The sequence below is a fragment of the Eptatretus burgeri genome, chromosome 8 (assembly GCF_056783735.1).
Source record: "Eptatretus burgeri isolate ZD-2024b chromosome 8, Ebu_testis_v1, whole genome shotgun sequence".
Taxonomy (NCBI): Eukaryota; Metazoa; Chordata; class Myxini; order Myxiniformes; family Myxinidae; genus Eptatretus; species Eptatretus burgeri.
Genome location: NC_140968.1, coordinates 95891227 through 95912999, shown reverse-complemented (window position 1 = coordinate 95912999; position 21773 = coordinate 95891227). Strand labels below are relative to the sequence as shown.

Here is a 21773-nt window from a genome sequence, read left to right as displayed (position 1 = left end):
CTAAGTGTGTGTTTGTGTGTACGCGTACGCGCGTGCAGTGTGAATGCCACTGCAAGAGCCAGCGGACCATCCTTACGGTCACCCAGAAACGATTCCAATGACTTTTCTGGTGGGAGCCGTTTGTGAAGACATTCACGCCGAATGCAGTCGCCGGAGGCTCAAGCACCAGAATCAACGCTGGGGCACCATCGGGACAGACTGACATGTGGCTTGTTTTTACGCTTGCTCTGAGTCTGTAGACCAATGTATAGTGTCTGAATCATGACCAATTTGGATGATTAAAATTCATATTCCTTGGCAGTATTAGCTCTTCTTAAACCGTCACAAAAACGGCTTTTATTTCAGTCAATGGCCCCAGTATTTCAGGAAACATTTAGTCTTCTTTGCAACCAATAAACTTTATAAGCCTATGCGTTGCAATTAGCAAGTCGCTAAAAATATTTGACACATAATTTGTTTCAATGAGCAGGATTACTTTGGAAGTATGAAATCAAACGTTACTCTACCCACCCGTAGCTTGTCATCGACATCTGCAACCCGTATGTTGTGCTTACGACTCTTATCGAGTTGGCTCCAATTGATTTCTCTTTGGCAAGGTCGATAGCACACAATTTAAAATTAGAGTTCTGAATCTTCCATTGTCCATTCTGAAATCGCAACTTGGAAGGACTTGCAATGGAACATAACGACGTGTAACTGAGTTGTTTCACATTTTGCTCAAACGATGTAAATGAATGAAGAAAAGGTGTTTGCATCTCCTGAGGGACTTATTCCTTTTTCATTTCTGATCCGACGTAGTAGCACTTCCATACACGTGCATGTCTATCATTTCCATTTCAAGTTTGTTTGTTTTTTTTGTCGAAGATCGTGGAGGAGCTAGTAACAAAGCAAAAAGAACAGTACAGGTAGAAAGGGGGGGAGCACTTACACTTCAACAGCAGGGTTGAGGGACAAAATAGAGGAAGACTTGGAGAAATAAGGGATGTGGGGAAGAATGAGGGTAAGGCAAAGATGCAGGAGGCGAACAAGATGTGTGGTGCAGCCACAAACTCTCAATCACAGACGTGGAAGAAAAGATTGGAAGCTCAGAAAGAGATGGGCTTGGTGAGGGTTAAAGGGGGTAGAACAGATTAGCGTTGTGGATAGGGGATGACCTGAGATGGTGGTGAACAGCTGTCTTGAAGTCCTGGAGGGAAGAACGAGCTTAAAGAGACTGAGGAAGTTGGTTTTACAGGTGAGGTAAACAAAAAAAAAATAAAGGGAATGGGTGAGTGGAGATGAATTGTGTCTGCATTTTAGAAGTTTCACCAGAAGACTGCATGCACACTACAGAAACATGGGGGGAGGGGGGTAGGGGCAGAGCACGGAAAGAGCAAAGGGTTGAAGACCAAAAAGGAGGCGGTAGAAGACGAAGACCACCGACCTGTCTGTGATGTGAAAGTGATAGGACCATTAACTCAACTTTAGAGCAGGAAATCTTTAAGGCCTTGCTTTCCAAGGCATCAAGCTGAGCAAGGTTTAAGGCAGGGGTGCCCGTCTCGAGGGGAGAGCAGTACTCCATCAAGCTACGGATGAAGGCCTTGCAGGTAGATCAAAGTACATGTAAAAGGTTGTCCTTTTGGGGATTTCTTTTGGGTACCCACCATCAATTCCTTACACTTGACCTTTATCCCATAATTGTTTCATATTGTGTTTTCCTCACTCTTTTGCGTTTTTATTCTTTTACGCACGGGTTAACGTTTCGAGAGAACAACATCTGAAAGCAGTTATAACGGGACGAACACTTTTTTATGGCTTTCGGTGAACGGATATAAACATGATTGTGAATATACATGCAGGGTCTGCATTGCAGGTGGTTGTGGAGCCGTTGTGGCTCCCTCTTTCCTCTGAAGGTGGTTTGCTGTTATCTTGTGTGCCCAATTGTATTCTCCTCCCGCTGATTAATGTTAACACCTTCAAAAATGACATCACCCAAGACGTACCTTTGTTATCGTCATGATGTAAGAAATTGACCAATCACGTAAATTTGTTGGTGTTTTAGTCTTTTGTAGCGTGACCTGGTTATGAGACCAACAGAAAGATGTGCTTGTTTATTAGGCCTGGAAAATGCTGTATTATGGTTAACAGGGTAAGAATACAATGACTTTAGCTTTGCTCGTGGTGTGTAGTCGACCTTCGTTGAAAAGACCACGGCAGCTGATAACGTGCTAGATTGAAGTGACTCGTGTATCGACCACAAATTTCAATGCGAGACTTAGCACAATTTGGCTTATTGTTTTTATATTGAAGAAGAAGAAGCTTCTCTTATTGTTCCTTTCAGTTGGAGTTTATTTTAGCAGTTTTAATGTAAAGAGTAGCCCGAACACTGTGTTTTGAAGTGTATTGTAGGAAATGTGTATTCCCTCGTCCTTCTAATCCCCCCACCCGTCGTTTTTTTTTCCTTTTTCTAATTTTTACAATTGAATCCGCAAGCATCGTTTTTGACTAGATTCGTTTTTCAGCCATGTACCAGTCTCCTCCGTCCTCAGGTTTACCCATACCAGGTGTATACCACAACAACTTGTGAAACTGCATCAACCTTTTGGAGCAACGATTTTGAATTTGTCACATGGCCTCTCCTGCGGTAATGCTCGCAAAGCTTTCGCTGTAATTTCTGTCCACCCAACATCCACGATGGAATGTTTATTGCATTGCACAGTGCCTCGGCAAACACCTTGCCAGAGCTGGTTTGTAAATAGACATGCTGTATAAGGAACCTTATTTTTTTCAGTATATTTAGAAATTGCACTGTTAAGTTGTTGCTCCAAAACACCTATTTATAACATTTCCTGTAACACTTGCTAATTTTAACAATGCTGGAATTTTGCTCCTCTTTTTTTCTTTGTCTGTTTTGCCATACATTTTAATTAATCTATCAAATTTCACCTTTTTTATTTTTTTTTTGTCTCTCTCTCCAAGTGCCACAAAAAAAACTTATGCCGTTGGTCACACGATTGGCTTTAGAAAACGTTCGAGGTCTCGACATTGGGAAGCTTGCGGAACTAGAGAAAGTACGAACCCTGTGTCGAATTATGCGGCGGACCGAGAGCATCCACTCGTGCCCATTAGATGCAGCATTAAGTTCAAAGGAAACCTTTTCCGTTAACACCCCAGACAGGAACAGTAGATCACTCGGATTCAAGCTCGAGCCACCCCTTTATCTTTCCAGTACATGTGGGTTGCCAACCCTCTCGAGTAAACTACGGTAGGCCCTCTTTAACTTTCCACCTTTTTATCATGAGAACAAACTTCATTTTCGTGGATTCAAACTTCTTGTCTACTTCAGTTTATCTTACTAGTTAAATAAACCAAAATACACCTTGCATGATCATGACCCGGATCAGCCTGCAGGAGTAGTAGGGCGTTGCTGTTGCTCTACTTGATATACATGGTATCAGCATTCTCTTCCTGTAGATTGAACAATAAATCTCCTTAAAGTGGTTCTTTGTATTGTGCAATATGAAGAGCCAAGCAGGTGGAAATAATCTTCGCTTCTGACGTCGTGCTGTGTACCTTTTGCAAAGAACCACACCTGTGGACTAAAATAAATGATTAATATTATTTATTTTGTAAAAGGGGGGTCGGGGTGGGAAAGGACATCATTGTATCACTTAGTCCAATCTCTTAAAGCTGCATTATAAATTACCTAAACTACCAAAAACTTTGGGAGTTTGTGTGATCAACTGCTAGCTGAAGGATTAAAGGATGAATCCAATTGTACCACTTCAAAAAGTCAAATAATGGACAAGCCTTTTCTGATATAACCCATCATTTTAATCCATACCTACTCACCTGCCATGTACAGGTAGGAGTAAAAAAAAAAAAAAAAAAAAAAAGGTTTGGAATGCTAATTTGGTCTGACATCACAATGTTTTGTTTTGCAGTAAAAACCACTAAATGCTCTCCCATCAAGATTTCTTCCATGTCGGTACTTTGCAATAAATCAACGGTCCAGCTTCAACAGGCAATGGTATCCCATATGTTTGTCGATTGTCAGCCAGCAGTCAGAGCTGTGGTCGGCAGATTCTCAATGGCTTCTCTGCACATTTCAACTGCCATCACCGATCCAGTGCTCGTCTCTGTATCGCTTCTGTGACTGCATCGCGCAGAGTCTTGATGACAGAACGAGGGTCCTCACTCTTCATGATGGCGCTACCAGAAACAATCATGTTTGCACCAGCCTAGATGGATTGGAAAGAATTAAAATGCAACAACCACAAAGCAGAGTTTTAAATATATATAATACTTTTCTTTCAAGTAGATCAGATGTATGAACTCCAAAACCAAAATCTATCTTGCAATTTGGATTAGTTTGATCAGGATCGTGGTGTCAAATGAACCCGATTACTATTAGTAGCAGGGACTGTATACCACGATTGATCATGGTATACATAGTCAATCGTGGTGTACCTGGTAAATTCCTGCTCTCACCTACACGGGGCACTGCATCAGCAGCACAGCCATGCTCACAGCAATGATTCAACCATAATAAGAAGATGCTCATTTGAACAATGGATCCGTGGCCAAAGACCCATCCTGGACAGATCGCCAGCCATTACGTCACATGGGGGGGATTTCTGAACAGGCGTGGGGAATGAAACCCACAACAGTGAGGGCATTGCTACAAAGCTTTGTCCACTCTACCACCATGCTGCTCAGAGGATTATAGGAACAACAATATACCATGAATGACCACCGCCCACTGAGGGACGGCACACACAATGATGCTCCTTTTTGCCTGCAAAACACCAGGATGGAAACTTACAGCTGGGTTAAGCTTGCAACCTAGGCAACACAGCTCAGAGGCCATCCTGCCAGCCCTATCTGCTAATAAAGCAAACAAAATTAAAAGGGGAGGATTTTATCATCCCTGAAGTATTAGCAAGATTCCCTGTGGCCTATCTACCCCCAACAAAGCTTGGTCCGTTCGTATATCTGAAATTGCTCAAGCTGGGAATTCAAGTTCAAATTGGCCATCGTCTACCAAGCATCCTTATAATTTACATCAAAGTACATTGTTGTCTACTCATGTTTTTGTCCTGCATGTGATGTGCATAAGCTCTTCCACGAAGTTCAAATCATTGAAATGAAAATTAAAAAAAAAAACATTCTTTTTAACTGCTGCTGTTAGCACCCTTGAAACAGGCTTTCGGAGATCAAAAGGATCGAAAAAAATTTCTGCAGGTTAGCCACACCATTCCCCAAGTTTACAGTGAATGATGGTAATACTAGTGAATAGAAGAGCTACAAGCTACTCCAAACTATTTCACTTTCAATCTCTTGGATCTCATTCCGCTAAAAGTTGGGAAATCAAAGAAAGGCACGTATAGACAAGGTGTGCAGGTGAAACTCCTGGAAACTGGAAAAGAAAAATCCTCGTACTTCAGCACACTTGTTGATCGTGTCCAGCCCCACACCCCCGTCCACCTCGATATCCAATGACGAAAACTGAGAGCGTAGCCATTGGATCTGAAGGGAGAAACATTACCAACCATCACTTGGCAGTGCCAACGCATGGACACCATATGTTAGCATTGGAACAAAAACCATAGCTGGATGTTTCCTCACCTTGGGCATCATGTCTTCCATAAACCTCTGGCCCCCAAACCCAGGCTCGACCGTCATCACCAAGACCAAGTCCACCTGAGACGCCCATGGTGCCAGATCTTCGACTCCAGTTTCTGGTTTGATACCAAGTCCCACCTGATTCCAACAACACGAATAAAATAAAAAATCGTCAAAATATTCCAAATGGTTCTCAACTCGACCTGCAACCGACCAGTAATGGATGTGCAAACAAGGTGGGATTATCCTGCTTTCCCACTTGTGTTTAGTCAAGTAATCGGTAACCGAGTTTTAATTTTGCAAAAAAATATTACAACTTTTTAAAAAGTCCAATTTATCCAAAAATTAGAAAGGGGGGGGGGGGGTTGTCAAGCTACAGACTTCTGGACAAGGACATTACAAAGCAATGCCGGATGGAATATTTTGTTGTGTGACTATGTGCTGGCACCCGAGCCCCCCAAAAATATAAAACTTGTAAATTTACACCAAACAAAAGCAGATGTGTTGGAAGGCAAGCATGCTTTTTACAAAGGAGGTTTATGGCCCAGTGCTGCAGCCAAATTAATTAAACTGACCAGATAAAGAGAGGGTTGGAGGCTGTTACTCAACTACAATTCAATCTATTTTCAAGTTCCATCCATACTGATCAAGCGTGAAGGCTACAGACTGGCACCAAGTCCAATACAAGCGTTTAAATCGGCAGGCACGTTCACACACTTGTTAATCCATTCAGCAACTACACAAACCTTCATTCCTGCTTCCCTTATGGACTTGATGAGTGGGCCAGGGCAAGGGCAGGCCTCCAGGTGGAAGGTGTATTGGTTTGCACCTGCCATGGCCATTGGCTTCACCCAGCGCTCCGGATCAGCCACCATCATATGCATGTCTGGCGCAGAGATCCGAGAGAGCAGGGCACACAGGGGTAGATAGAGAAGAAACTTGCAAAGACAGCACGACAAATAAAATATTTTAAAATGATTATTAACTTCACAGGGAGAAGGAATAGATGAAAGCAGAAGGCAGACAACAGCTCAATGGACAAGTGTAACTCTATAGCATGGTTTCATGTCTCAAAGAGATTGCATGATGCGAGACCAGACCATAAATGAAGTCCATCCTCCAAACCATATCCTGTCACCATCGCCAAAAAAAAGGAGTTTGCAAATTTACACCAAAGAAAAGCACTTGTGCTGGAAGGCACGCGTACTTTTTACAAAATGGGTTCAGCGGCACATCCAGAGGACCGAGACGATGCTCGAGCTTGCAGTAAAAGGCTGCACCCTGATTCTATGTTCAATATGCCTTACACCGTTGAGAGGTCACAAAGGATCTGGTGCTAAGACTCGAGATAAAAGTCGTCTACAAAGCAAGCCTTTAAACATTGCAAAGATTCCCGTCGTCGCTGGAAGAAACCATGACGGCTGCCCTCACCAAAGAATGGATCATCTCCAAGCTGCTTCCGTAGACATTCCACCACAGGATGACCAAACGTGATATTCGGCACAAAGTGTCTGCAAGAACATGCATTTCATACCATGGTTGAGGACTTATTATAACCAGTATAAAATAGCTTAAAAGAGTGGCAAATGAATTCGAGCGGCACGAGGTGGAGCGCATACCTCTGCCAGGTTTATATTCTGTATCCCACTGATGGGCCGGATCCGATTCCGGACCTTAAGCCGCCTTGACTTAAGGTCACACCTTGACGTTTTAGCCAGCATATCAAAATGTATGTAAAATGCTGGCGTATGCTGACCTATTGATGGTTTTTTTTTTCCAGTTTTGGGCGTATTCTTAACGACTTGGACGTATTTATAATGTATTAGTAACGTACACAGAACGTTTCGATAACTTATACCAACGAATGCTGAGCGTGTTGTCGGCGTTCACAACCTCTGCCCAACGATAGTCTAACTTATGCATAGCGCGGCAGCGTATCGCCGACGATTCAAATCATAACCACACTAGACCTCGAAGTGTCAAGCCGATGTCACACCTTGACGTTTTAGCCAGCGTATGCCGACGTTTGAAAAAAATTGCCGAATACACTGGCACACGTCGAATACGTTATGGGTAAGTTTTGTATACGTTAAGAGCACGCTGAAGCACGCTGGCATACGTCGTAGTACGCCGAGCTCGTCGACAAATTTTAAGCATGCTGAAAATTTTTCGACGTATGCCAGCGTATGACGCACGTCGCACACGTTCCGCATGCGCTGGCCATAAGTTGTAGGCACGTTATGCGATCGTCGACACACGTTACTTGTAAGTTACTCATAAGTCGAAACATGTTGAGGTAATGTTTAGCGTACGGGAAACTTATTTCTAACCTATGAGTAACGTGCTTTGAAACTCTGAGTAACGTGCTTTGAACCTATGTGTAACGTATCTCCAACGCATATTGATGTATGTAGACGTATTTGACGTCTTCCGGACGACCACAGAACTTACTGAACGTGTTACTAACTTACAGCTACCGTATAATGGCGTATTGGCAGCGTTTAGGGGAATTGGTATATAAAAATGGGCTTCACACAGGAGGAACCCATCAGTGATCCAGACTCCATGGGTTTTTTTTTTTCTTCGGCATGACGGTCATGTTGACACTTCGATTTCTAGTGCGGTTATGATTTAAATCGTTGAGCGGCAGCCTATTAATTATATTATATTATAACCGCACTAGAAATCGAAGTGTCAACATCACCGTCATACGAAGAAAAATAAAAATAAAAAATAAAAAAAAACCATGGAGTCTGGAACACTGACGCTAAACATTACCTCGACGTGTTTCGACTTATGAGTACCTTACAAGTAACGTGTGTGGACGTGTGTCAACGATCGCGTAATGTGCCAACAACACGTTACTCATAGGTTAGAAATAAGTTTCAGGTATGCTAAACATTACCACGACGCGTTTCGACTTACGAGTAACTTACAAGTAACGTGTGTCAACAATTGCGTAACGTGCCTACAACTTATGGCCAGCGTATGTGAAACGTGTGAGTCATACACTGGCATACGTTGAAAAATTTGTCGACGAGCTCGGCGTACTACGACGTATGCCAGCGTGCTCTTAATGTATACAAAACTTACCCATAACGTATTCGACGTGTGCCAGCGTTTTAGACAAATTTTTCATACGTCGGCATACGCTAGCTAAATCGTCAAGGTGTGACAGCGGCTTTAAGCAATATCTAATCGGCATGTTCTTGTCACCAACTCAAACCATCCACCAAGTTTCGTCCAAAAACGTACATAACTCTAGAGATATCGTGCTACACTGTGTATCGTTTTTGGCCTCCATCTCTAAAAAGTGAAAAATTCTCACATCTGGATCTTCACCAAAATCAAATAAATTCTTCCTTATCACACAACCAACCTGCCCACCAAGTTTCATCCGAATCCGTCCACAATTTTTTTTGAGATATCCTGCTTGTAGACAAGCAGGGGTGAAAACATAACCTCCGTTCGCTTTCGGTGTTGGAGGTATCGAGAAAGCATCTCAAAATGCAAAGCCCGGCCGAGCGACGCGCACGCAATTACGAAACCCCGGCTCCCGCTGCGCGGAGGACGGGCGAACGATGTTTCACGAACCAAACAGTTTTGCAAGTTATTTCTATTGTAATTGTGTTTGTTTTTCAAAATGTCGAGACTCATGAAGGAGCTAGGACATAGAACGGACTGTATGGTTGAGGGACAAAATTGAAGGAGATTTGCAGAAATCAGGGATGAGGGCAAGGGGATGACACGGTCAGGGACAAGATGAATAGAGCCAGAAACGTACAAAGAAGTGGAAGGAAAAAAAAAACTATAAACCCAGAAAGAGGTTGACTTGGGGAGGGTTAATGGGGATAGAAAAGATCATGGGCATGGCTGGGGGATGACCTGAGATGGTGCTAATGAGCTGTCTTGAAGCCCTGGAGAAAAGAATGAGATTGAGGAAGTTGGTTTCACAGGAGGAGAAAGAAAGAAAAATAAGCTGAACAAAAGCGTGGAGGTCAGGTCAGGTATGGGAGCATGTGCCAGAACAGCGCGTCGCTGCGTCCACTTTCCGCCGGTACTCCAGGGGCCTCCGTCTGGCCATCCCCCAGGCAGATGCCAGGCCCATCCCCATCTCCTTGAGATGATGGTCAACCTGCTGCAACCATGAGGCACGTGGTCGGCCCACTGGCCTCCTCCACTCATGAGACTCCCTCGCTGAGAGAATCTGGTGAGCAGGATCAGCGTCAGGAAAACGAGCCACATGTCCATACAGCCGCAGCTGACGCTCACGGACTATGCAGGTAACAAATCTCATCCGAGTCTCTCTCAGCAACCGCTCGTTGGACACAAAATCCGACCAGCGATAGCCAAGGATTCTCCGAAGAGACCTGGTACCAAAGGAATTAAGTCTCCGTCTCAGATCCTTGGTCAAAGTCCAAGTCTCGCACCCATAGAGCAAGACTGGAAGTACCAAGGACCTGAAGACTCGGACTTTCGTCCTCCCGCACAGGTACCGGCAGCGCCACACCCCATGATCCAGTGAATCCATGACTCCCCAGGCCCGACCCAGACGTCTATTGACCTCCGGCTCACAACCTGCGGAGACATGAATATCACTGCCAAGGTAAGTGAATCTATCCACGACCTCAACATCCTCACCACAAATAGACACAGACAGGACAGCAGCATCCAAGATGTCACCGAAAGCCTGGATCTTTGTTTTGACCCAAGAAATCCGTAATCCCAATGGCTCCGACTCCTCATTCAGCACCTCGAGGGCCCCCAAGAGGATGTCTAAAGTCTCCGCAAAGATGACTGCATCATCTGCAAAATCAAGGTCCGAGATCTTGACATTGCCAAACGACGCACCGCAACTTGATCTCTCCGACATCCTCCCTAGAATCCAGTCCATACAAGTGCTGAAAAGTGTGGGGGCAAGTACACATCCCTGACGAACTCCAGTAACAACTGGAAATAAGTCAGAGGCGGTACCACCACACTTCACAGCACTCTCAGTACCAGAGTAGAGTTCAGACATCAGATCGATCAGTTTCGGTGGCACCCCACGAAGACCAAGAATCCTCCAGAGGACATCCCTATTCACTGAATCGAACGCTTTACAGAGATCAACATAGGCTGCAAGCAGCCCCTGCCGAAACTCTCGTCTGCGTTCAGTGAGGACACGAAGAGCAAGGATACGGTCAATCGTTGACCTCTTTGGTGTAAAGCCTGACTGCTCTGGACGCTGGTGCTCAAGCAGATGGTGGCAAACCCTATCAAGAATTATCCGAGCAAAGACCTTGCCCGGCACTGAGAGCAGCGTCACCCCTCGGTAGTTGTTGCAGTCTTGGCGATCACCCTTCCCTTTCCAGAGAGGGACAACAAGGCCCCTCTTCCAGTCAGTTGGGATGATGCCTGTGTTCCAGGCAGAGCATAAAACTGCATGCAACGACGCGAGTGCAGCATTTCCACCAGCCTTGAGAAGTTCAGCATGGATGCCACAGATCCCTGGAGCTTTGCCCCGTTTCAACTGGTTCACCGCAGCCCGTGTTTCCACAAGCGATGGTGGACCACAGATGATTCGAGGGTCAGCAACAGGGATTGTAACACCCTTGACGTCCAACTCGACAGCTGGGGGATCAGCCTGGTACAACCGCTCAAAGTAACCGGCCCAGCGAGCCTTCACTTCAGACTCCTCTGTCAAGAGCCTACCACTCTCTGCTCGAACTGCAGTGCTCCGAGGGATGGGCTTGGATGAACGTAATGTGCGAATTACCCTGTAAGCGGGACGAGAATCACCTGTCCACAGGTGATGCTCTACCTCCTCACAGATTCCTCGCACATAGGCCTCCTTGTCCACCCTCAGTGCACGTACAGTTTTACGCCTCAGCTCCCTGAACAGCTCAGCTCTGCCATTCAGCCTGGCCCTGCGACTCTGGTCAATGGTATCCAGTGTCCCTTGAGAGACAAAATTCTTCTTTGCCCTGCGGTGAACTCCAAGGCATCCACCGGCAACATCAAGGACGGTGGTCTTGAAGGTGCTCCACAACTCTTCAGGACCCCCCAAAGCACCCAGACCCCCCAAGTGTCCACTTAGCCTGTTCGCAAACTCCTCAGCTACTCTCTCATCCCTGAGCTTGGCAACATCCAGCCTAGGCTGGGATGGTACCATTCTCCAGGATTTAAGGTGCAGCTTTAGAGTTGCTACAACAAGCCTGTGGTCAGTATTGAGGAACTGAGCACTCCGGTGGACCCTGCAGTTCTGGATCATCCTCCAACGACCGTCAATGAGGACATGGTCAATCTCCTTTGCCACACCGCCAGCGTTGGAATACCAAGTCCAGCGATGAGCTTGCGGGCGCTGAAACCATGAACCAGCCACCCTAAGTCCATGACTTCTTGCAAAGTCAAGGAACTTAGTGCTATTCTGGTTCATAGTTCCTGACCCATTGGGACCAACACACACCTCATAACCATCCCTATCAGTTCCAGTCGATGCATTGAAATCCCCCAAGACTAGAAGTGTATCTCGTCTGGGGCACTGATCAACCACAGACTCGAGTGTGGCGTAGAATGCATCCTTCACGGTGAGATCACTCGCCTCAGTCGGAGCATAAACAGAGACCAGGGAAATGACACCTAAGGAGTGATGAATCCTTAATCTCATAATACGCTCGTTGACCGGTGTTACCTCAATTATCATTGGGGTCAGCTTATTGGACACCGCTACAGCAACTCCTTGGGTATGGTAACCATCAGAGCGACCAGACCAATAGTAGGTGTAACCACCCACCATTATCTCGCCGCAATCCGGTCTCCGAACCTCAGAGAGAGCTGCAATCCCGATGTCCAAACGCTTGAGCTCAGATGATAACAGAGACAGGTGATCATCCTCTCTTAGGGATAGGACATTCCAGGCACCCACCCGAAGGGACCGCCTCAGGTTAACCCAAGGAGACCGCCGTCTGGTGGACGACACCTCAGCACCACTCCGACACACTCTCCCGCAATCTGACCCAGGGATGTTACCCCGTGGTTTCCCTCCTATCAAAGATTGGGGGTCCCGAAGGCTTTGCCCCAATCCCATCATCCGGTGAGCTGCCCTGCGAAGGGAAGCTGCACAGGAGGTACTCCCACGGAGTGGGTTTTCAGATTTTTTTGCGTTTTTGCGTTTTGCGGAATGAAGCGTTTTACGGTGGCTGGAGTACAAATCCTGCCACCAACCTCCTAATAAGAAGTAACCCAACTGCAGGAGGACGTCCGCAGACACAGTTGGGCACTAGATATGGATGGCCGTTGGCTCACAAGGAGCTCCTCCGCCCTTTGACAGGTTTTGTTTTTAATCCTGCTGGGTGTCCATATCCAAACACCCTCCTCACCAGAAAACCTGGTGGGGGAGACGGTTTAGTCGCCGACAACCCGACCATGGAACAGGTTAGTACAGGTTTACATGGTACCTGTAGCAGGTCACAGATCGAACCTGACCTGACAAAAAAGCGTGGAGGTGAGGTTTTGATTGTTGTCCCATTGTCCCAAGAACTCCCTGAACAGCATGATGGTAGAGCAGATAAAGCTTTGGAGTACTGCCCTCTCACTGGTGTGGGTTTGATTCCCCAAGTCTGTTCAGAAATTCCCACACCAAGTGACATAGTGGCTGGCGATCCATCCAGGATTGGTCTTTCGCTATGGAAATGTTCATGACTTGTCACATTACGTTTGAATCATTGCTGGGAATGCCTGGTGTTGGCTTAATGGCTAAAGTGGTGTGCTTGGGACCTTAGGGTCCTGAGTTCAATTCCTGCTTGGCTGTTAAATTAATTCCAGGTGGGGTCGACTCCGCCTGTCATCCTTTTGAGGTCGTCAAAAATGAGTACCACCTTGCTGGTATCCCAAAGTCGGAGTGGCGACCCGTCCAGGATTGTGTCCAATAGCCAAGGAGACTGCTTAGGCAGCACCAAAGCTCTGCAGAATATGGTCCCAATGGATGGATGCATCGCTGGGAGTTCAGTTGTGCCACTGATGCAGTGCCCCTTGTATCAACTAACGATGGCAGACGGGACGCCCAGTTTAACATCCATCCAGGTATATCACAGACAATGAAGTCTCACCTTGCCTGTGAGACACCAGGATGACAGTTTGTAGCTGGGCCGATACTCAAACTCAGTCGAGATGGCATAGAAGTGGGTGTGCATACCCTTCGGCCATCTCTCCAACCTAAAGGGGCCTTTCTATAGATCAACGGCACAGCTGTGCCTCAAACCCACAAATGATGCCATCCACAACTACGTGCTGCATACAAAAGAAGACAAAGACAGGACACGTGATCTTAAGCCTGGAAACAAAATGATGGGTAAGGACAGGTACACAGGAGGGTTTGCAAATGAAGGATGAAGCCGCGATCGAAGAAAACTCGGTTTAAGTTGTTCTTACAACAGAACTACAACCACACTGGTCGAAAACACCAGGAGTGCGTTCCGTTAGCAAGCAGCTTGCCAAGCGTCTTGCTTGATTCAAAGCGCTCAATGGAACGGAGTGCTTGACACCACTTAACATAGCAGTCTCCATGGAAACGATGCCATCATGGTACTCGAGCAAAGACAGGGAAAGAAAGTAAATAAATGGGGAGTAAGGAGGAGGAGGAACCTCCTGCCAAGCTGATCTATGGACCCTACCATTGTGCATTGGGGGTGGGGGGGTTTCATGTTTGTCGATCTTGAAGAATTGGAATTAAATGTACGTTTTAATCATATAGTACGTGTATACATAACATTGAAATGATTCTGAACAGTTAATTTGTTGTAGGATCGTTTTGAACCAGACGACGGACGACGGACATTTTTGATGACAAATCGAAGCACCCCTCATAATGGCTTGCCCCGCTTGCCGAGCGGCTTAAAAAGCGGTTCGTACGGAACGTATAACTTTGCCTTTGTTTAATAAGGATATTCAATGGATTTACCACCGTTAAAACTTGATGTTCAAACACACAGTCCCAGTGCTCCACCATAACTATCGAGATTCTCAAGCATCGGAACGAGAAGGCCAACATACCCATCCATGACATCCAAATGTAAGTAATCGGCTCCACAAAGCAAGAGACGTCGGCATTCGGATCCGAGATTGCTAAGATCGCTGTTCAGGATGGAGGGGCCGATTTGAGGCAGGACGGCCATGTCGATCGCTGCAAGAACCGGCGAGAACGATGGACGGTACGGACACAACAAACCGCGTTCCCTCGGACCAGATCTGAGTCACGTGTAGCGGTCACTTCGGCAGTGCAGATTCGTCACGAAAAGGGGACTGAGCCACCTTCCGAGCCCCCACCCGCCCGTCGGCCCTCCATGCGGTGGCTGGACACGTTTCTTCCATATTCGGAACATCCGCAAATGTATCATGTATGTAATAACATGTGACCATGAGGAATGTTTATTTATTTATATCGATACACTTTACCATCTACACGACCGAAACACAGCTGTGGAATGTTTATTTATTTATATGTACGTCATCATCACCGCTACCTCAGACTGCACCACCTTGACTTGTTTATTTATTTTATATACACCACCATTTCCACAACCGGAACGTACAACTTTCAAATATTTATTTATTTATCAACAAATACGACCTTGACGGGAATACGAAGAAAAGGGGGAGGGGGAGTGAGGAGGAGGGGAGGGGAGTGAGAAGGAGGGGAGGGGGAGTGAGGAGGAGGGGAGGGGGAGTGAGGAGGAGGGGAGGGAAGTGAGAAGGAGGAGGAGGGAGAGGAAGGTGGAGAGAGATGAGGGGAAGGGAGGGGAGGTGGGGAGCAAGGAGGAGTGGGGGAACGGAAGGCAGTGGGAAGGGAAGGCAGCGTGAGGGGAAGGGAAGGCACGTGAAGGGAATGGAAGGCAGCGTGAGGGGAATGGAAGGCAGCATGAGGGGAGGGGAAGGCAGCATGAAGGGAGGGGAAGGCAGCGTGAAGGGAGGGGAAGGCAGCGTGAAGGGAGGGGACGGCAGCGTGAAGGGAGGGGAAGGCAGCGTGAAGGGAATGGAAGACGGCGTGAGGGGAGGGGAAGGCAGCATGAAGGGAAGGAAAGCCAGCGTGAGGGGAAGGGAAGGCAGCATGAAGGGAATGGAAGACAGCGTGAAGGGAATGGAAGACGGCATGAGGGGAGGGGAAGGCAGCATGAAGGGAAGGAAAGCCAGCGTGAGGGGAAGGGAAGACAGCATGAAGGGAATGGAAGACAGCGTGAAGGGAATGGAAGACGGCGTGAGGGGAGGGGAAGGCAGCATGAAGGGAAGGAAAGCCAGCATGAAGGGAATGGAAGACAGCGTGAAGGGAATGGAAGACAGTGTGAGGGGAAGGGAAGGCAGCATGAAGGGAGGGGAAGGCAGCGTGAAGGGAATGGAAGACAGCGTGAGGGGAGGGGAAGGCAGCGTGAAGGGGAGGGAAGGCAGCGTGAGGGGAAGGTAAGGCAGTGTGAAGGGAATGGAAGGCAGCGTGAGGGGAAGGGAAGGCAGCATGAAGGGAGGGGAAGGCAGTGTGAAGGGAATGGAAGACAGCATGAGGGGAGGGGAAGGCAGCGTGAGGGGAGGGGAAGACAGCGTGAGCGGAGGGGAAGGCAGCGTGAGGGGAGGGGAAGGCAGCGTGAGGGGAGGGGAAGGCAGCGTGAGGGGAGGGGATGAGGAGTGAGGGGAGGGGAAGGCAGCGTGAGGGGAGGGGAAGGCAGCGTGAGGGCAGGGGAAGGCAGCGTGAGGGGAGGGGAAGGCAGCGTGAGGGGAGGGGAAGGCAGTGTGAGGGGAGGGAAGGCAGCGTACTGGGGCATTACCGGGGTGAAAGTGCTTTAAATCGTCAATTGTGAAAGCGAACTTGTTGCTGTTACACACTTTGGTTTCTTTTAATCTACATTCTCAACCATCATGAATGAATATCTCTCCCGACCTCTCTCTCTCTGTCTCTCTCTCTCCCTCTCCCTCTCCCTCTCCCTCTCCCTCTCCCTCACCCTCACCCTCACCCTCACCCTCATCCTCATCCTCACCCTCACCCTCACCCTCACCCTCTCCCTCTCTCTCTCCAAATGTTTTGTGAGATTTTGACATCACGACATATTACATTGATGATCAAGATCTATTGAACAAAGCGTGCATGCAACTTTCGAACTGTCTTCTTGAACATTCCTCAAATCGTTCCAAACGGCACTTGTGGACCTTTTGAACAACATGTTGTCAAAACGTTATCAGTCTATGTAATACCAACCCGTCCATCAGCAAAGCAATGAGTGCGCTTTACCGGCCAACTCTCAATGCCATGTTATTCATTGAAAAGGAACACGCTCTTGGGATGTGTTTGGTTTGTAAGTGACTTGATTTTGCTGCTATATTGTAAATGGGATGCCCAGGGGCATGTTCCTTTTCAATTAATACATTACCAGGCCATGTGTAACCGGATCATGCCCAAGAGGAAGGAAAAAAATTCCCCCGAAAAAACGCATATTTCTAGGAAATAGGAATTACTCAGAATTCCAGTTCACTACTTGATCAGAGATGTCTGGAGTGTCAAACAATGTGCAAATTGAACAAATGACACTTTTTTGTAGTAGTTGGAACTGCTGCGAAGTTTAATTCCGCAGTTTAAATTTTGAAATTTGGTTCAGGTTTAGAGATGCTTGACCTTATCATATTTCATCTGTAATGCATATAAACATCCAGAAAGTTTTATGGTTTCCACAGCGTGAAGTCGAGAAAGGTGTGAGGCAGAAGCACCACCCCAGAGGGGAGAGCAGTACTCAATCAGGCTGCGGATGAAAGTTTTGTAAGTGGTTCAAAGCTCAGGTGTGCCAAGGAAGGACTGCATGACGTAGGATGACCAGTCGGCGACTGGCTTTAGAGGCCAGATCGTGGCAGACAGTGAGACCCAAAATCTTGAATGAACGGACCTCTTCCAGAGGATTGTTGAGAAAGTAGATGTGGTGGGGGGGGGGGGTTCCAGACGGTCATTTTGGAGAGACATAGTGAGAGTGAGAGATTTGTCATGATTGAAAGACATGTTCCACATGTTGGAGCAGTTTGTGATTTTACCCAGATCTGCAGAGAGCGAAGAAGCTGCTGCTTGCCGGTCTGAGGGATGACAGATGGTACGGCAGAGGGTGGAGTCATCAGCAAAGAGATAAAGAGGATTTTCCAGAGAGTCGGAGAGATCATTGATGAAAACCAGAAAAAGAACAGGGCCCAGAACGCTACCTTGAGGAACTCCAGCCTGGACAAGAAGAGGAGATTCGAGAACTCCATTAAGGACCACACATTGGCTGCAACAGGAGAGGAAGTCTGCGAGCCATAAGTGGAGATGGCCTTGGATACCATAGGAAGAGTTTGGTGAGCAAGACAGGGAGCCACACCGTATCGAAGGCACGCGTTCTGTTTAGAGAGATGGCTCTGATCTCATATCTGGCATTGAGGACCGCCATCCATTGTTGGGAGAGCAGAAGCAGCATATCCAGGGTAGAGTGACCTTGTCTGAAACCAAATTGATGATCGAAAATCAAGCCATTGGAGAAGAGGAAGGATTTGATGTCAGAGGCGATGATGGATTCCATAACCTTGCTGATGATTGTGAGAAGGCTGATTGGTCTGGAGTTGCAGAGATTTGTTTTTGCACCTTTTTATGCAGGGCAGTAATGTTTGCTGATTTCCAAGCAGATGGCAGATAACCTTGAGTAAATGAGAGGGTGAATAGAACGGAGACAGGGTGAGCAAGCGCAGAGGAGCAGGTTTTTGGACACGTGGGCTGATTCTGGACCAGTTGCAGAATCTGAACCTACGTTTGACAGCAAACTCTCCAGTTTGTCAGGAGAAAAGGACACAGAGTTCAGGAACAGCTGGGTGTGACTGGTTAAGATGGTTACAGAAAGAGATGGGTTTGGGACACAATATTTAAAAGAAAACACAGTGTTTAGGCATTCAGCCTTTTCACCTGTCGTGTCAGCTGTGTGACCATTTGAGGTAAGGGAGGGGATGGAGTGGGAACATACACCAGAAACAGACTTAACTTGATGCCACCAGGATTTGGAGGAGAGAGACAGGCTTGAGAGTTCAGACTTGAGATGAGAAAGATATTGTTTTCTGGCTCTCCTGAGGGTAGACACACACTTGTTCTGAGCATTGTGGAAGGGACTGTGATTACCTTCAGTTGGATTAGCCTTCCATGAGACAAAGGCAAGTTGTTTAAGGACAAATGCCTCACCACAGGCTTCATTGTACCAGAAGTGGGAGGAAGGGTTTGACAACTGAAGACGAGGGGATAAATGTGTGCATGAGGGAGAGTAAGTTTTTTTGAAAGAATTCCCAGGATGAGTTGATGTTGGAGAAAGTAGCGATGGGAGACTAGTCTCGATGTTTGATGGCTGCTTGAAGACCCTGCCATTCAGCTTGAGTGAAATGCCAGACTCGTTGGCGGTGAGGTGGTTCTCTAATAACAGCCAGAGAGATGTCCACTTTGACAAGCACATGGTCAGATGAACCGATTGGAGCAGACGATGAACAGCAGATATTGTCAGAGAAATTGGTCAAAATCAGACCTAGAAGAGACTGAGATACTGTTGGTTGAGATCCGGGTCGGGAAGTTGACCGATTGAGTCAGTCCCAATAAGTCGCAGAAATCCTTTGCTGAAGTGCCATGACAGGTGAGAGAGGTATCCACACTCAACCAACTGGCACGATGACAATTGAAGTCACCACGTATATAAACTACACAAACACCACACAAAACTACACAAAATACACGACACAAAACTACACAGACACCACACAAAACTACACAAAATACACGACACAAAACTACACAAACACCACATAAAACTACACAAACACCACACAAAACTACACAAACACCCCACAAAACTACACAAACACCACACAAAACTACACAAACACCACACAAAACTACACAAACACCACACAAAATACACTACACAAAACTACACAAACACCACACAAAACTATACTAACACCACACAAAACTACAAAAACACCACACAAAACTACACAAACATCACACAAAAACTACACAAACACCACACAAAACTACACAAACACCACACAAAACTACACAAACACTACATAAAACTGGACTAACACCACACAAAACTACATGAACACCACACAAAACTACACAAAACTAGACTAACACCACACAAAACTAAACTAACACCACACAAAACTAAACTAACACCACACAAAATTACACAAACACCACACAAAACTACACAAACACCCCACAAAACTACACAAACACCACACAAAATACACAATACAAAACTACACAAACACCACACAAAACTACACAAACATCACACAAAAACTACACAAACACCACACAAAACTACACAAACACCACACAAAACTACACAAACACTATATAAAACTGGACTAACACCACACAAAACTACACGAACACCACACAAAACTACACAAAACTCGACTAACACCACACAAAACTACATTCACACCACACAAAACTACACAAACACCACACAAAACTACACAAACACCACACAAAACTACACAAACACCACACAAAATACACAATACAAAACTACACAAACACCACACAAAACTACACAAACACCACGCAAAACTATACTAACACCACACAAAACTACACAAACACCACACAAAACTACACAAACACCACACAAAATACACAATACAAAACTACACAAACACCACACAAAACTACACAAAATACACTACAGAAAACTCCACAAACACCACACAAAACTACACAAACACCACACAAAACTATACTAACACCACACAAAACTACACAAACACCACACAAAACTATACTAACACCACACAAAACTACACAAACACCAAACAAAATACACTACACAAAACTACACAAACACCACACCAAACTACACAAACACCACACAAAATACACTACACAAAACTACACAAACACCACACAAAACTATACTAACACCACACAAAACTCCACAAACACCACACAAAACTATACTAACACCACACAAAACTACACAAACACCACACAAAACTATACTAACACCACACAAAACTACACAAACACCACACAAAATACACTACACAAAACTACACAAACACCACACAAAACTATACCAACACCACACAAAACTACACAAACACCACACCAAACTACACAAACACCACACAAAATACACTACACAAAACTATACAAACACCACACAAAACTACACAAACACTACACAAAACTACACAAACACTACACAAAACTATACAAACACCACACAAAACTACACAAACACTACACAAAACTATACAAACACTACACAAAACTATACAAACACCACACAAAACTACACAAACACTACACAAAACTATACAAACACCACACAAAACTACACAAACACTACACAAAACTATACAAACACCACACAAAACTACACAAACACCACACAAAACAAGTCATGGTGAGGGTCTGTAAACTCTACTCTTTTTTTGTTGTTTTTTTTTTTTTAGCTTTTATTTTCAAATTTTCAACAAAGCTTTATTCTGAGAATATGGAGAAGACAAATTAATAATTTGGTCAAAAGCTCAGAGTGATCATTAATTTTCATCCAATTGACCTGAAATTTTAAGAATTTGCACATTGGGTCACTGGATTGGTCCACCAATCAAAAGCTGGAAGCCGATTATTGTTGGTTTTTAGGTCAAGAAGTCAAAGGTCAAGGTCACCTAAAATCGGAATTTTTTTTTGCTGTTTTCGGCTTGTTTCACATTACAAGATTAAATAATAATAAGAAGAAGTCTAGAATACAAAGCGGTTGCAGTGGAGTTTGCATTGTCAGAAGCTTTCTAGTTACTACCACCACCGAAGGTGAAGGAGGTGACGTTTTCACCCCTGTGTGTCTGTCTGTCTGTCTGTCTGTGTGCAGGATATCTCAAAAAGTTGTGGACGTTTTTGAGACGTGAATGAAATTTTGAGGACAGGTTGGGTGTGTGACAAGGACGAACTGATTCGATTTTGGTGAAGATCTTGATCCGGATCTGGATACGAGAATTATTTAATTAAATGATTCTTCACCGTTGAGAGATGGCGCCAAAAACTACAGAAAACATGATATTTCAAAAATGTATTGGGCCCGACATGTTCTTGTGGATCAGGCGTTACATAGCGGAGGTTTGCGCTCTTCCGAGTGCCCTAC

At 45.8% G+C, this 21773-nt stretch overlaps 3 protein-coding genes across 4 annotated transcripts in view; 2 read left to right on the top strand and 1 right to left on the bottom strand.

Moving 5' to 3' along the window:
• The window catches only part of LOC147022326 (uncharacterized), a 38396-nt gene extending 34521 nt beyond the window's left edge, over positions 1-3875 (top strand). For both annotated transcript variants that reach the window (XM_085893098.1, XM_085893099.1), the window contains one exon: positions 39-3875. The gene's annotated coding sequence lies outside the window, so the exon portion shown is untranslated. The remainder of the gene's footprint in view (positions 1-38) is intronic.
• On the bottom strand, positions 3587-14859 carry LOC147022325 (ribulose-phosphate 3-epimerase-like). The gene is made up of 6 exons (XM_085893100.1): positions 14638-14859; positions 7036-7115; positions 6351-6490; positions 5608-5742; positions 5422-5508; positions 3587-4220 (listed from the first exon to the last, which is right to left on the bottom strand). Exons 1-6 carry the CDS (start codon positions 14757-14759, stop codon positions 4098-4100), a joined length of 687 nt encoding a protein of 228 aa, XP_085749226.1. The 5' UTR covers positions 14760-14859; the 3' UTR covers positions 3587-4097.
• Positions 14860-14862: 3 nt separating this feature from the next.
• DHX30 (DExH-box helicase 30) overlaps positions 14863-21773 on the top strand; it is a 114673-nt gene continuing 107762 nt past the window's right edge. The window contains exon 1 of the mRNA XM_085893095.1: positions 14863-14981. The gene's annotated coding sequence lies outside the window, so the exon portion shown is untranslated. The remainder of the gene's footprint in view (positions 14982-21773) is intronic.